The sequence below is a fragment of the Xyrauchen texanus genome, chromosome 19 (genome assembly GCF_025860055.1).
Source record: "Xyrauchen texanus isolate HMW12.3.18 chromosome 19, RBS_HiC_50CHRs, whole genome shotgun sequence".
Lineage (NCBI taxonomy): Eukaryota > Metazoa > Chordata > Actinopteri > Cypriniformes > Catostomidae > Xyrauchen > Xyrauchen texanus.
In genome coordinates, this window is record NC_068294.1 from 25535062 (window position 1) to 25552548 (window position 17487).

The 17487-nt window shown below is 37.1% G+C and overlaps 2 protein-coding genes across 2 annotated transcripts in view; both read left to right on the forward strand.

Moving 5' to 3' along the window:
• Nucleotides 1-3706, forward strand: part of LOC127660213 (actin-binding LIM protein 3-like) — a 118019-nt gene extending 114313 nt beyond the window's left edge. The window contains exons 22-23 of the mRNA XM_052150336.1: nt 574-654; nt 2266-3706. Of these exons, the coding sequence (XP_052006296.1) occupies nt 574-654; nt 2266-2379 (195 nt within the window). The 3' untranslated portion in view covers nt 2380-3706. The remainder of the gene's footprint in view (nt 1-573; nt 655-2265) is intronic.
• A 172-nt stretch (nt 3707-3878) lies between these two features.
• Nucleotides 3879-17487, forward strand: part of LOC127659378 (actin filament-associated protein 1-like 1) — a 50646-nt gene continuing 37037 nt past the window's right edge. The window contains exon 1 of the mRNA XM_052149158.1: nt 3879-3976. Coding sequence (XP_052005118.1) covers nt 3910-3976 — 67 coding nt within the window. The 5' untranslated portion in view covers nt 3879-3909. The remainder of the gene's footprint in view (nt 3977-17487) is intronic.

Genomic DNA, 17487 nt, shown 5'->3' on the forward strand with positions numbered 1-17487 from the left:
TTTACCAGAGGATTAAAGAGGTGCCCAAAGAAACACTAAAACATCCCAGTTCAGAGACACGCTTGAAACATTAGCCCACATTCTGACTCCAGAGGAAAACTCCGATATACAGTATACCAATCTAATGAACCCTAATGGGTCAAAACAACATCCTGCTGGTAAAAGCGTGTGGAATCTAGAGAATGGGGAAATCAGTGCTTCCAGGTCAGAAGGCCACTGTGTAATTCCCCAGCTGGCCCTTAGTGGGTCGGGGATGACAGGATAGCCAGAGGACACACAGGGGGTCAGGGGTTTGTTTAACCTCTGTGCTCTTTGTCGGGTGAGAACTTTATTGTTCTGTATTGTGCCGCTTCCTGTCTGAGTTACAGCTACTGTGCCAGAGGGTCTGAACCACAACATAAATTAATTTCATTTAGCTTCTTTAGACAAGCTAAAAAGGTGTTCCATCAATCACAGACAGTTGGAAAAAGACAGTTTTTGTAGTTAAATAAGCAAGACAAATATTAATTGGATTAATATGTTACAGAAACATGTTTAGCCTAATGCATTTTAATTGCTTCTCTTTCATTACAGATTTACCCATATGAAGCACTGATTGTGACCACTAGAGGGCGAAACAGATTGCCAAAGGATGTAGACCGGGCCAGATTAGAGGTAAATCACAAATCCTTATAATAAAAGAACTGTGAGGCATTAGACCCCGTTTACACTTGCGTTTTGTGCTGTCCACTTGTGAACGGATCATGCTAAATGCATATTAAGACCAGATGTAAATGATGTCAACGAGGCATTTACACTGTCAAACAATTTTGTTTTTTACAGATATCTGGCACAGATCAGATCTTCTTGCATGCATGTATACAGCAAACACACTTATGAAAGCTTTAGTATCTTTTGGGGTGATATGGACCACTTTTGAATGTGTTTTTAAATCCAATATGTGTCTTATATCTGGTAATCACTCGTATCTGGTTCGTCTTTTAATTCAAAGATATACATTGACTGGATGCATGGGGATTCTTGTGAATCATGGAGGAAATGCATGCATGTAATAAACAACACAAGCTGGAGAGATTCAATTATATTTATTTATTTAAATAAAAATAATGTATTTAGTTATTTATTTTAGAAATGTATTTGGTTGTGAAATGTTGAAGTCCCTTGTATCTGCATGTCAAATTACCTGGTCATGTAGCCCTTTTTATTTATTAAAAATAAATGTTCACCCAAAAATAGAAACTGTCTCATCATTTATTCACCCTCATACCATCCCATATGTGATGAACTTTCTTTCTTCTGCTGAACAAAAACAAAGATTTATAGATCTGAGCTCTGTAGGTCCATACAATGCAAGTGATAGGTGACCCGACAATTGAAGCGCTAAAAATCACATAAAGGCAGAACAAAAGTAATTCATATGACTCCAGTGGTTAAATCTATGTTTTCTGAAGTGATGCAGTCACTTTGGGTGAGAAACAGTCCTTTTTTTACTATAAAGTTGAGATTTATAGAAACAAAAGAACTTAAATATTGATCTGTTTCTCACTTACACATATCATAATCACTTCTGATGACAGATTTAACCACTGGAGTCATAAAGATTACTTTTACTCTGCCTTTATGTGATTTTTGGAGCTTGAAAGGTCTGGTCACCATTCACTTGCATTGTATGGACCTACAAAGCTGAGATATACTTCTAAAAAAAAATTTAGTGTTCTGCAGAAGTAAGAAAGTCATACACATCTAGGATGGCATAAAGGTGAGTAAATGATGAAAGAATTAATTTCATTTTTGGGTGAACTATTCCTTTAAGATCTGCTGTTTATCAGAAGCCAAAGTTCAAAAAGAGGGGCAAAACTGTGATTCTCAATTGAACCGCACAGATCAATATGCATGCAAACCCACTGATAGTGCAGCAAATATCAATTTACAATTAGAGATGCACTGTCTAGTGGGTTTTTAATGTAACCACAATCTGTTACGTCAAAAGTGAATGTGAAAAATCATATATGAATGAAGAAAAATATGAGCAAATATATGAGAAAAATATTAGATCTGTGCACTTTAGGTCTTGCAATATAAATGCAGCCAGAGAGTAGTCAATAGCTTCACAAACAAAGCTTAAAATCAAAAATTAATCATGGTTAAATTTTTATTGGTTTGGAACATTAACTTTATCTCATAACATACTGAGATTTTATATATAAGAATTGAAGAGGAACCACAACATGAACACATTCAGTAATAAACACCTTTTCATTTTAGCGGCATCTGTCCCCTGAAGAGTTCTTTCAGGTGTTTGGGATGACAGTGGCAGAATTTGACCGGTTGGCACTGTGGAAGAGGAATGAGATGAAGAAACAAGCCAGGCTGTTCTAGTGTGCCTGCCTCACACACCCAGAGACCTGATTACCTGTTCCAGTCTAACTTAAACAAATCCTGTGTCTCAGATATATAGTCATGCCTGGACTGTTGCTAAAAATGTGCAACTGTCCTGTTTGACAGGGGCATATAAATGATCAGACAGGCTAAAATACATGACAAAGAAAGACAACTTAACAGGAATGATGGGCTCATTTTAGGTTTTCCCTTGAGTAAAGTGATTCTTTTTTCTTAATGTATGACAAAAATAAAAAATCAGGAATTAGATGAAATTTGAATTATGCTTTATGTTCTCAGTTTGTTTATGCACCAGCAAAAAGTGTTAACAGAATATAGATAAAATTATATAGTATTATACTAGTATGGGATTTGATGATTAATCTGACATCGTCCATCTTCAGTTCAAAAGTTAAGCAAGAACATTATTTTGAAATATTAAATTTTAAATATAATGATTTTTTTTTTCAGTTTCTTTCACTATTATAGAAGGACTACATAAGTTTAGAAGGGGTGAAATAATAAATAAGCGATGATTTGTTCGACAATGAATACCAAAGTCTGACTGTTATTTGTACTGTTAGCAGAAGAATGGGATAGCAAATACTGAATGTATTTTACACAAAAATATTTTAGGATTAGACTAAGTATGCTGAGCCATACATTAGATATTATGATGGTAGAGATATGTATGATGTATGAAATAAACCATAAAAATGAAACAGATACTACAAAATGATTATGGTGCAATGTTTTTTTTCTTTTCCCAAATATTATGCTTTTTAAAAATATTTTGTCTCATATTTAACATCACCCCTGGTACGATTGATCAGATAATGCTGTGATACATTAAAGAGGAATATTATCTTTTTGATCCATGCCAAGGCGATTCCTGTGTTATGCCATATGATTTTATATTGTTTTATCTAATGATGCAGATGTAAGTAAATATGAATTGTCTGGAGAATGACGGGGATGGCATGTTCACAATCACATATAATTAGACTGAAATGCACATCTTACCAGCGAGTGAGATAATAAACTGCAAGCTTAATTTGAACCTAACAGTAACCATTGGGTCTTTCATGCCAAGAGATAATTACATCCTCAGCTGTCTAAAGTAATTTTGTACCTCACTGACAAACAAGCACAACAATCTTGTTTTCTGCCTTTGTGTGTAGTGTTTACAATCTGTTTGCCCAATAGATGAAGTGTTCTATTAATTTCATAGTGAAGGAAGAGAGCTGTATAATAATCATATTTTTAATTCTCTCTTTATAAATCACTACTGCTACCTTGCTAACTTTATTTATCTGTCAGTTTCAACAGACTATGTACATCTTATATTGAATTAAAAGTTTGTTTTCTTGTTTAAAACTGTATTTTTCTTGACTCTGTAATAAGTGGGCCAGAGGCAGAAGTAGGACCCAGCAGCTTGGAGGGAAGTCTGCGCCTCTGTGTGTAACTTCATTCAAAATCTCTCAATGCAGAAAGTGTCTGTCACGCAAGCACACACATACATATGGGTGCATGGAGTGCAATGTTTCAACAGGTCAAGGATTTGTCTCTTCTGATATGGAAATAAACAACAGCAAATGTGAGTAAAACGGACATGGGGAAACATGTCATGAAATGATACATTGCATGAAAAATACATGCAAACTCAAGAAAACTATTTATCACAAGAATATTTTTATCTCGATGATACTTTTGAGATAAATATAGAAACGTGTTTTACCTTAACTAATCCGCCGTATTGACACTTGATTGAATTTGCTTTGGAGTTCGTTTTGAATCAAACCAGATCTCTGGTTTTGTTGACATGTCGCGTGCGTTGACGCGATTGCTGATATTGCAGACCATGTAACAGGGTGTTTCTTATGACTTGGAAACTTTTTACCAGTCCTTTATCATTTATATTTGGTACTATTTAAATGTATATATTTCCAGAATATTTTTGAGTGTCATTTCCAGTTAAGCAACAATTTTGGAAAATAATGCATATTATATTAGGCTAATGATCGAATTCTTTGTATTTTGGATACATGAAATGTCAGCTACCGTATTGAATTAGCTTTAGCAAAACAAAATGAGTTAGTGATTTTATTTCAAAAACGTTATTGGAATAGTTTGCCCAGAAATTAAAATTCTTTCATAATTGACTGATGTCCCAGATGTGTTTGAATTTATTTCTTCTGCAGAACACAAAGATGTTTAGAATAATATCTCAGCTCTGTAGGTCCATATAAGGCAAGTTAATTGTGACCAAAATTTAGAAGCTCCAAAAAGCAGATAAAGTCAGCATAAATGTAACCCTTACGACTCCAGTGGTTTAATCCATGTCTTCCGAAGTAATCTAATCAGGTTTGTGTTAAAACAGACCAAAATGCAACTCCATTTTCACTATAAATATTGACATCAGCAGTATCCATGGTGATCATGATTTTTAATTACACTTCCTAGAGCCATCTAGCACTCTGCGCATGCGTCAAGCCCTAGGAAGTGTAATAAAGCTTAAAAATCATGACCGTGCCTAGAGACTGCAATGGCAAGATACACAGTGAAAAAGGAGTTATATTTTGGTCTGTTCTCACCCAAAAACCAATTGGAACACTTTAGAATAAACCACTGCAATATAATGAATTACCTTTTTGCAGCATTTATGAGATTTTTGGAGCTTAACATTTTTGGTCACCATTCACTTCCATAATATGGACCTACAGAGCTGAGATATTTATTCTAAAAATCTTGGTTTGTGTTCTGCAGACGGAAGAAAGTCATACACATCTAGAATGGCATGAGGTTGAATCAATGATGAGAGAATTTTCATTTTTGAATGAACTATTCCTTTAAAAAAAATAATTTCCATCCACCACAGAATTCAGTGAAACACAATAGAGAATTTGGGATCTGGTTGAATTGACACTGTGGTGGGAATTTGCATGTCTTTTAGGAAAAAAAATTAAAAATCTTCTGTGATGCATCTACATACACTGTGCCCAAAGTTGAAGAAACTTTTACTTCTTTCTTTTAGTATCAGCTCCTGCTGCTATCTTATCTTTTTCCCAGAGAGATCTGCTGTACATGATAAAACTCTGAGTCTGAACAGCTGTTCTGTCTCAAATGTAATGTTTTTTTGTATCATTATGTTCCACCTGGATTTACTGTTTTTAATGTAATGTTGATCTATTTTATGCAGGCCCTCAACTTTAAAAGTTCACTAGAAACTATACACCTGGAATAAGTAAGCCTGCCGTGGGTGGCATAGTGATTCAGAGGCTTGCAGTAAGGTTTAGTTTTCAATTTCTCTTTGAACTGGGCTCTCAGATCCTACTTGCTCTTCTGCCTCGTTGTTTATAATAACTGAAGTCTGTCTTTGTAAGGAGCAGAGATTTAACAGGACCTTTATGCTGAGGCAGTAGTAGTTCTCTTGATATCCTGGAAGTCCTACTGTTTAGGTAGTTGCTGTTTTGTCATGGTGCACACACAGTGAAGAAGTGAGAGCGCTGCTTTTTGCTTGTAGCGTTGTCTTTTGTGTTTTTCTTTCCCTAGCTGAGACAATGAGATGAATCCTGCTGGGTCATTCAGAACAAACCGGCTGTTTCTGGTCCGGCAGTGACCCGGAGACACAGACTGTTGTACATGTTTTTGTACAGTTCCTCCCCCCTACACTGTTCCCACTGGAGTTAAAATCCCAGTCATCCTCCTATAAAAGAGCAAGTTTACACAACAGATCAAAGATAAAAGGAAAGATTAGTAGGTCCCCTGGTAAAATCAGTGCCTAATCTATACCAAAAGTTAATGATTCCAAAAAAGGTAAAACACAGACATGTTTCTTTGTAAAAACATCATTAGTTACTGCATTAGGGTGTAGAACAGTTAACGATGCTGGGTGACGCGAAGGTTTCATTCTTTGTCTTCCATCCTCAACAGGCATGTTCTTGAGGGAAGTACTCTCTTAGCTTATTCTCATGACACAATTCCTTAGCCATCTAGGGGGGTGTAGGATCATAAAATGCACATAAAAACAGCAACAACTACCAGGTAGACACGTGCAAGTTATTACAGAGCAGAGCACTTAAACAACATAAGGTAACACTCCTCTCTTCCACTTTCTCCTGAGATATCCAGTGCATCACTAAAACTGCATATTTTGTTTTAGAACCGCTTCATTAGGTTTCCACAGGTGCATTTCAGAACCACCTGTCATCCAGTTAGTAACTGTTTAAAAGACACAGCAAACAGTGATTCCTCTCCTACTTTGGAACATGGAACAGATTCCTCCTCTCTCAAAATGCACGTCTGTTTACACAAACACAAGGGATAGGACAAAGAAAAAAAGACATCCAGCAGACATCCCTTTGGATCAAGCATGTTGTTTCTGCCTCTATTTATAACCCAATTTTGTGTAGAATGTCTGCTTGGTGTATGGGAATGTGAAGACTATCATGTTGCTGTTGTTTCATTCAGCTTTTGGATACATATGGAAATAGTGATTTGGTTTTCAGATAAAACATTTTTGTTACTACCTCAAAAAGTATGGCATAACTTTTGCATTTGAGGAGAATCCTTGAAAGCTCCCAGTTTGCACAGTGTATTGACAATGTGGACAGTTTAGTTAATTTAGTAGATTGGAGGCATGATTGACTGGTTAAGCCATTCATTTTAATGTGAATCATTAAATTGTAGAAGGTTCTGATAGTAGACAGTGTGTAAACACAGAGAATCAGATGTTTCAAACTAGAGAATCAGGTAGGCGTGAAGGGGACTATACCTCTCCCAACTGACTCATTGTGTATATGGGATTGTCTCTATATTTGTGATACTGCATTGATTCATGATTATTGTTTCCCTCAGACTGTGAGCATGTGGAAGAACTTAGGAATTTCAAGAACAAAGATCATTTGTCTTTTAAATCTTATAATACCACATGAATCAAACATGCATTTAGACTACCGGTCTCCAAACTCGCTCCCAGATTTTTTCAAGGTCGGCAAAATGTATAGCAACAGTGTTTATTTGTTTGTGTAGAATCTACAAGCTTGGTCTGGCCTTGGTTATTGTATGTATGTAATGGTTGCAAGTCAGCACAAAGCAAAATATTCCCTCAGGCTTAAGGGAATTCCAAGTTTGTGTTAATACATGGATGGGGTAAGCAGATGGGGATTTAGTACAATAAAACATGTGTCTGTCAGCCATCGACTTCAACCTGAGCACTGAAAGGGGAAGTGGCACTCACGGAATGCATTGTTTTGTGATTACAGTGACTTGCCTTAGAAACATTTGTTTGCTTTGACTGTTTTACATGTCAGACCACTCATTCAATCTCTTCAAGCGTCATCTGATTTCTTGTCCATGATAACTCAACCAGCTGAAATGGACTAGGCAATACACACCCACTAGAATGTCATGCATTGAACAAGATCTGTGACAGTATTTAAGACCTTTAACAAGTCTCCAGTGAGTTTTAGTGGGAGATGCGCTCACTGATTTCCGTGGTAAAATCATGGTGTTCTGAAGGTTGCCAAGGTGGTACCCTTGGGCACTTAGGTCTTGAAAAAGTTCTGCACAACACATGACGATGAGCTCCATCTGGCAATGAACAGCTGTGTAGTGTGGAGTGAGCTTAATCAGTACAGAGGTTAAGACCAGTTCCAAAGCCATAGTTAACTTAGAGAAATAGTTAATTGAAAAATTATAATTCTCTCATCATTTACTCACCCTTATGCTGTCTCAAACTTCTATTGATTTATTTTTTCATTGGAAAGCAAACAAAGATATTTAGAAAAAGATATGTTTACATCCATAAAATCCAATTCAATGGGGTCAAACCCTTCCAAGCTCCAAAAAGGACATAAAGGCACCATAAAATTAATCCATACAACTTAATAAATATGGTAAAAAGGATTTACATTTTGATTTTTTTCTCACCCAAATCCGATCACTTCAGAAGATGTGGGTTTAACTAATAGCGTGGATTTCCTTTATGCCACCTTTATGTCATTGTTGGAGCTTGACAAGTGTTGGACCTCATTGACTTGCATTGTATGGACAGCAACCACTCATATCTTTCAAAATATATTTGTTTGTGTTCTGCAGAAGATAGAAAGTCATACGAGTTTGAGATGGCATAATTGTGCGTAGTTGTGACACAAGGATTGATAGTGGGCAAGTAAAAATATGATTTGAGAGCTACGGCAGAGGGGAATATCATGTATAGACTACTTTTGGTGCCTTTTGTCCTTTTTTGTGTCTACCTTTGTTGCATAAAATAAGAAGCTTAGACATTCTACAAAACATCTCCTTTTGTGCCCCAAAGAGGAAAGAAAATCATATGGGCTAATGGTCTTAAAACAATTTGAGGGTGAGAAAATGATGACAGAATTAAAATATTTGGGTGAACTAATAGTCAAATAGTCTATGCACTTTAAACTCTTACAGTTGAATTCATAAGTTTACATACACTTAGGTTGAAGTCATTAAAACACATTTTTTAATCACTCCACAGAATTAATATGTGCAAACAATAGTTTTGGCAAGTTGTTTAGGACATTTACTTTGTGCATGACACAAGTAATTTTTACAACAAGTGTTTACAGACAGATTGTTTAACTTTTAATTGACTTATTATAACATATATAATATCACAATTCCAATGGGTCAGAAATTTACATAAGCTAAGTTAACTTTGCCTTTAAGCAGCTTGGAACATTCCATCAAAATTATGTCAAGCCTTTAGGAAATTACCCAATTAGATTCAAACTGGCTTATTGGAGTCAATTGGAGATGTACCTGTGGATGTATTTTAAGGCCTACCTTCAAACTCAGTGCCTCTATGCTTGAATCATGGGAAAATCAAAATAAATCAGCCAAGACTTCAGAAAAACGATTGTGGACCTCCACAATTCTGATTCATCCTTGGGAACAATTTCCAAACACGTGAAGTTACCACGTTCATCTGTACAAACAATAGTACACAAGTAAAAACACCAACATACTGCTCAGAAAGGAGACACATTCTATCTCCTAGAGATGAACGTAGTTGGTGCGAAAAGTAAAAATCTATCCCAGAACAACAGCAAATGACCTTGGAAAGATGCTGGAGGAAACAGGTAGACATGTATCTATATCCACAGTAAAACGAGACAAATATCGGCATAACCTGAAAGGCTACTCAGTGAGGAAGAAGCCACTGCTCCTAAACCATCATAAAAAGTCAGTTTCCAAGTGCACATAGGGACAAAGATCTTACTTTTTGGAGAAATTTCCTCTGGTCTGATGAAACAAATAATTTAACTATTTGGCCAAAAATGTCAAGGTATTGGAGTGGCCATCACAAAGCCCTGACCTCAATCCGATAGAACATTTGTGTGCGAACAAGGAGGCCTACAAACCTGACTCCACCAGTTACACCAGTTCTGTCTTAAGGAATGGGCCAAAATTCCAGAAACTTATTGTAAGAAGCTTGTGGAAGGCTACCCAAAACGCTTGACCCAAGTTAAGCCATTTAAAGGCAATGCTACCAAATACTAACAATGTGTATGCAAACTTCTGACCCACTGGGAATGTGATGAAAGAATTATAGCTGAAATAAATAATTCTCTCAACTATTATTCTGACATTTCACATTCTTAAAACAAAGTAGTGATCCTAATTGACATAAGACTGGGAATATTTTATATGATTAAATGTCAGGAATTGTGAACATGTTGTGAGCAAATGTATTTGTTTAAGGTGTATGCAAACTTCTGACTTCAACTGAATGTCTTCACTGTAATCTTCATACAGGTGCAGGTGGTGATTGCGTGACAAGCTTGATTTATCTACATGGTTCAGAGAGAAAGACTGTTTATCAAAGTTAGACAGTAAACCTACAAAACCTGATTTCAGAGCGTGTATCTAAAGCTAAATCTTGCTGACTCTGTGACTCTGAATTTATCTGTTTTTTAATGGATTTGCAAATATCCAGGCATATTTCTTACTGGGGAATTCACATGAAATTATGGTGTCAGAGCTCCACCCATGCATCTCAGCTCTGGTGTGCCTGTTGATAGATAGGGAGAGGTCAGGGGTCAGGGCTTGGCCCTAATTCTTGGAAGTCTTCCATTTTCTCAGATTTTTTTTGCATACCCAGACACACACATACACACAATTAATATCCTCTCCATGAGTATTCCCAGACAAAGCGTCCAGTCTTTCAACAGCCACAATAGTGCAGAGGCCTGCACAGTCTTAATAGTGTCAGCGAAACACTGCAGCTCTTTACCATGGAAAAAATGTGGGCTGAAGGAAGGCATAGCTGCAGAGTGAAATCATGGGGGTTTTTGGGCGATAAGCAATATGAATTAGGCTGGCAAGACTAAAGGCATTCTTTGTCTCGGAGATGGGTTGACTCACCCTCTTCGTACCATATTGGTGGGGGTTTGGTGTCCGGGTTCTTTCTAGAGCAATGACCTTCACGACCTGGCTGTACTCAAGTCAGCGGCTCTCATTTCCACATTCATTTGTCCTGTCTCCACTCTTTAACCCTGCAGCTCACCCCACTGCTGCTCTGGGGACAGTGTGCTTTAATGTAATGGTGTGAGTTCCACCACCTGCCTAACCCATTTACCCGCTTCTTCCACTCAGTGTTTGTGCCAGATCGGCTAAAATTGTCACAGATGGGCAGTTGTGGGATTTCCCTTAGCTCTTTTTCTTTGGCTGATGTTAAACAGAAGCACAGGCCATAATAGAAGGAGATTAAAACTCTGACCGCAGTTGTGACCAGCTTTCAAACCTCAAGATTGTGGCTACCAATTGGCAACAATGTAACAAAGCCTATTAAGTCTTTGAATGGGAACTGAACTGCTTTGGGTCTGTTCCCTTGACTGTTGAAAACTCTACTCTGCACTTTCATCTCACATCATGACCTTTTGTAGATCTTAAAGGCACCTCATTTGCTCCTGTTTCTGCCCTTGATCACTTTCAAACAAGATAGTAGATAGTGGTGAAAGATTTGCTATCACTGTCTGCTTCAGTGTCCTCTCTTTCACATTCACTTCTGCAGTGCAGAGTAAAGAAAGCCTTACACTGTATGAAACCAAAATTGACAATATTTACTGTCTTAAAGGAAAAGTTTAACCAATAATGAAAATTCTGTCATCATTTACTTTCCCTCATGCCATTCCAAACCCATGAGTTTCTTTTTTCTATGGAACACAAATGTATTTTAAAGAATGTTGCAATTGCTGATATCCGTACAGTAGCAGTTGATAGTGACCAGTGTTGAGTAATTTACTCGAAACAAGTAATCCACTAGAAATGACTAATTACTTATTTTAAATATAATCAGATTACTTTACTGATTACTTCATCTAAAATTAATCACATTACTAATTATTTTACTTTTAAGTTACTTTCTAAATCACTTTTTGTAGAAATTTGGTTTTCCACTCAAATTCTATATTTCCTTATAAAGGCCGACTGCGGAGGATTGTGCGGGAGAGAGATATAGTAAGGGACCCTGTGTGTAGCATCACGACCCGGCCCCGCCCTCCGCCCTCCGCCCTGCCACAATGTTTTTATAGTAGAATGTGAAAATTTCAAGGAAAATTTGATTCCTCATTACATGTCACAATCTACACCTTTGCAGAATATTTTTTTTTAAAAGTCCATAGTGTCAGTGTAAATATAACAAAATATTTGCTAACTGAGTTTTACACAATGGCTGATTATTACTTTATAAACACTTATAAACACTTATATTTGCCCTGCTACTCACACATTGCTGTATTATCGAAACAGTTTTACTCTAATACATCATTTTAATACATGTATTACAGCCCCACCTATATTTACTCACTTATTCCAATGTGATTTGCTTGCATTGTAGCTCACTTGATAGAGTGCTGGCCTTTGGAATCCAAAGGCTGAGGCTCGAGCCCAGCCAAACAAGAAAAGTGAGATGAAAGTGTCAATGGAGTGACACAAAATGATGTGGTTTCTTCAGAAAATGTGCTTTTCATATCACATTTGATTTTAGGACATTGTCAGTTTAGGCAATGGAAAATTCTCAGGGCCTGCAAAGCCTTCTCTGCTCGCCTAACATGTCTAATAAATAAATATTTTTTCTTCCTTTCATTCTCATTCACATTCAGTCACTTTCCACTCCTAATTCATCTAAAAACGAATAGTACACAACGAATAGTTTATCCAATCAGAATTTATTCCTTGATCCTTACAAGAGAAGCATGACGACTGGTTCACAAATTGCATGCCCGAAGCAGCGCGTGAGCCTGAACTCCACCACGTTAAGCCTTCAGAATTTCTGCATAATCCCACAAAAATGCAGTGAATAGGCATCTAAAGTCAGATTGTCAGATTCAGCAGCCAATCAGATTGATTTATTTGTTCTTGGTGGGTGTGGTCTTTAGGATATGTCCCAGTCGAGGCCTTCGAGCTGGCCCTGAGTGACGCAATTATGCTTTAAGTGATGTATGCCAATTGAAAGCGAAGAGCGTGAGTTCTAGCTGATGAGTCGGCTGACATCACTGCCTCTATCAACATTGAGAAAGAGATCCTTATGGATTTAAAAACCTGAGATGTAAACAGGAAAGGAGGGCTGATTTTCACTTCAAGTAAATTGGTAAGTGTTTTTGCATTGTTATAGCAACATCAGGAGTTTTCTAAGTGTAAATTAGGCTGAGTGGAGCATTCATTGTCAGTTTAAGATTTGAAAAGTAACCATGTACCTTATGAAACAAAAATGATTGCAAGCAACATTTATATTGCAAATATTTTTAGATAGCTTTTTCCTGGTATTAGACCTTCTTGGTTTTGGCTTTCGTGAGGGGACGTGTTTTAAAAATGTAAATTGGTATTATTATTTGGCTGCAATGTAACATGTGATGTCCATAGGCATAGGGTGTCTTATTAATTGTGAAACAGTGTTTTCTTAATGGCATAAATCACACTGAAGACTTAAATGCACGGGCTGCCAATGGGTTTAAGTGTTGGTTTAGGGTACTAATGTCTGGTTTGCTTTTAAGAAACAATTGGTTAGGTTTAGGTAAAGTTTTAGTTTATGGAGGTACTCATTAAAACTTTATCTAACATTCATCTTTAAAACCTCGTCTGATTACAAAAACAATTTAACTTGCTTTTGGCGCCCCTCTCTGGACATTTCACTGGAAAACTGCAGCAGAAACGTGTAATGAAGCACAAAATTTTATATTGCAAAAAAGTTGCCATGATCACGTAATTTTTATGAGAACAGGCTGGTCAAAGTGTATTGCTCTAAAAGCTGAAATTTTATTTTACATGTCTATTGACATGTACTGTGAGAGATTTGTCTAGTGGATGTTAGAATATATGTATTCATAGCGTATCGAACACTATTGCTTCAACAAAGATAGGAAACTTTTTCTGTGATATATGGCTTTTAAATGAGGACCACTCATGTGTGTACAGTACAAAACATACAACTAGGCTCTGGCACTGAGGACCCCAGGCCACGAGGTTTATAAAGAGGAGCGAAGGAGAGTGTAAACATAAAAGCTTCCTGCTCCCCACTGAGCCAAAATCTTGCCTTCAAAGCTAGTTAATGCTTAAAGAGGTGAGGAGGAGTCACAGGGACCATAACTCTGCTGCTGTGTGTAGATACACAGAGCACTGTGATCTGAGGGAGGCACTGTCCTAATGGCCAACTCACCCCTGCTTCCCTCGAGCAGCAGCCAATCACTGCAGCAGGGGTCATTAACCACAGCAGTTCCCCCCACACAGCACTGCAGCTTTAAAGATGGGCTCTAGTGTTTTGTCTCTCTGTATTCATTTTACTTCATGTCTTCATTACTACATAAGTGTTTTGCAGGCTCTTAAGTGTGCAAGATTGTCTTTCTTGAAGCTGTTTGTCTATCTTTGAACGTGGTGCTTGTGTTTGAATGTGTTGTTAAGGGTGTCAGCCATTAAAACCTTGATATGTAATTGCATTTCGATACAGCTGATCTATGACCAAAAAGTTTTCATGTTCCAGCTACAAAAAATTTAAATGGATTGGTGAATGCTTTCAAACAAGAGATTGTAAGTGAGAGTGCAGCTTTTCTCTCAGTCTCTTCCTACAAATGGAAATCTACAGCTTTATGACTGTGTGTGTGCAGCTTCATTTTATGATAACCTAAAGCATGTTCTCATCTATCATAAAGCAGCGGGGGTGACATGTAATTTCCCTTTTTCCACACAAATGTGCACAGGCTTTAATACTGTATATGACTCAGATCGTAGAGAGAGAATTATAGGCTAATCTTTTCCACATGTTCACCTGCTACCTCTCTGCAGTCTGTGGATGAATGTTTATGTGTTTTTGTGTCTAGTTGATGATAAGGAGATGTGTAGGATTTTTTATTTTTTTTATTCCTTAGTTCTGTATAGAGATACATATTACAGATTGCCAATGGGTAAAATAACCATTAGACTGCATTCACAACCCATTTTGCATCCTGTAATGTGACACATTTCTGTGACCCCATTGCCAAGTGAGAAGCGTTGCTTAAATGCATCTCCTGTGACCATGTCTGGAGGGGAGAGTCTCTATTTCATGACGACATGCATCAATCACTATGCCATTGTGTTACTGCATGATAATAAAGAGCAACAAAGTCAGAAAAGACAACGAAAGCATGGAAAAATGGTATGCTGTATATCCCAGATGCGTTTGAAATTTAGTCTTAGAACAAATGAAACATGTCAAGCAGAATTATCATTATTTTAGTGTATTATCTGCATTAAAGGAGCTTGATGTTTGTGCTTCTCATCTGTGTTGATATCAGACACAATAAAGAAGATCCTTGAAGCTCTTGTGATTGTGTATGTATCCACTTTTTTGAATCTGCAAAGTATAAACTCTTGTATTAGCGCATCGTTTGGTTAACATGTGAGGGGTGATACTTCACTGCTGCCGGGACGCATACAGGACAAATAAGCATTTACACCTCAAATGCAATGGGGATACATTTGTTTGTGTTTTTTGTGATCTGACCCTGTTTAGACCTGTATTCATGGCTGACCACATATGATCGGATCACATGAAATGCATCTTAAAAGTTGAAAATAGTCCAACTAAAATAGCTTCTTAAGTCCTCTGCATTTTGCAATTTTGTTGTGCTTTGTATAGCTGTTTTTTAATTCATAAATGCATCTTTTGTAAACACCCCTGCAAAACACATCTGATTGGGGATAGATTAACCCAAAACAAGCCTCATTATACTGGACTTCCTTAAAGCTGATTAGTCGAATCGAGTCACGTGCAGTAATAATCGAGCTACAGTGGATTTTTGCATAGTTGAGCGCATTCATCTGTCTGTCCAAGTATGCGTAATCAAATATTTTATGAAAGAATATCTAATTAACCTGTTTACATGCTGGACAAAGCCAAGCTATAACATCATTATCTAGGTCTGATAGTCCAACTTCGCAAAAATCGGACTTGTACGATTTCAGTCGGACTAAAGCGTTTTCATCAGAGAATTACTTATTGATTTAGTCTGACTGAAACCAAACTTTGAAAGTGCATGTTTACTGGATAAAAAGTTGGCTTACAAATGCTTACAGTTAAGAGGTCTCGCCATATGATGTCACATTACATTATGTTTCATGCATTTTGCTCAGTTTGTGGACAAATTGAAATCAGCTAGCATCCTCCTACTTATAATGCTTTTCACCAGCATGGCCCCTGCAGTACTCTGACAGGGGTGTGTAGTCTTCTGGTTCAGATGATTTGTTTTCTTTGACAGAATATGTAGATATACACTTTAATACGTGTTGACAGATGTGTATATAGCTGTAACATTTGACAAGAACTGTAACTGTAGTTCACAGGCTTTGTAATTTGTGGCGTACACTCAAATATGTGCTTCCCACCATGGCGTCCCATCAGACCAGAGGTGTCTCAATATTCCAAGGTGTCCAAACAAATTAGGTTTTGTGTTTGTTATCTCTCAGTGTGGGAATTCAAGTGTGACATCATCGGTATATGTATGCATGAACTCTCTTGCCTTGTGGAGTTTTGGACACTGATGATCTAAGTATGCCTGGAATTCTGAGGTTTTCATGGCTGAATGTGGTTGGATAAGGATTGCTATGTTTGAGTTCCTCACTTGGTAACCGCCAAGAACCATCACTCTATCAAAGCACCCTGATGTTATCAGTCCCTTCAGATTAAATATACGATTCTTCACTCTTTCACCTTTATGAGTCACAATGGTCCTTATGCACTGCACAACACCTTTACCAGTATTTTGGTCTTGTTTTCCAATAGCATTTTTTTAAACATCCTTAAAACAAAATAAATTCACTTAAGAAGCAGAATTCCAAATATACAGCCATGTTTTCAGTGTGTCCTACATGCCAGTGACTAACTGGCTGCTGTTATGAACAGAAGAATTTTAGATGTGGGTTAGTTTTTAGACACCACAATCCATATCCATGTAGCATCTCTTCACTTGTTTTGTCCATCATACAGAGATGTCAGATTGGTGGGGCAAAGCAATCATCCTGTTATTGTGCAAACATATGTTGCACCATAGGATATATTTCAGTGTTTCCCAACCACTGTGCCATGGCACACTGAAGATTTTCTTGTGTGCCGTGGAAAATTATCAAATTCCTAAAAATAAATAAATGCATGAACAAAAAAAAATTATTTCAGGGATCCAAACTCCTCACCTTTCTGAGAAATTTGCCATTTTGAAATCATAATCGATCACTTTTGTGATTGTGAAGAGCATTGATTAATGTGCAAAAGTGACTGATATTTATACATGTTAAGGGTCTTTCACATGGCTCGCGTCAGCGCAGCAGAATACATTAAAGTCTATAAAGTGACACCACCGTTTTTCACACACACGTTTTTGCTTCACCAATAATGTCTTTGAGAGTACTAAGCAACAAGAAATAATATTTATTAACTGTCCAAATTTGTGAAGAGACATTGAATGTCCCATAATTTCTTTTAATTAAATATTACCTTATCGTTTACGAATGTCAGAGACCCCAGTTATTGAACTAATTTAAATTCACCAAGACAACACTTTGACCTAAACATAAACGAGTCCTTATATTACTTTCTGCTATCAA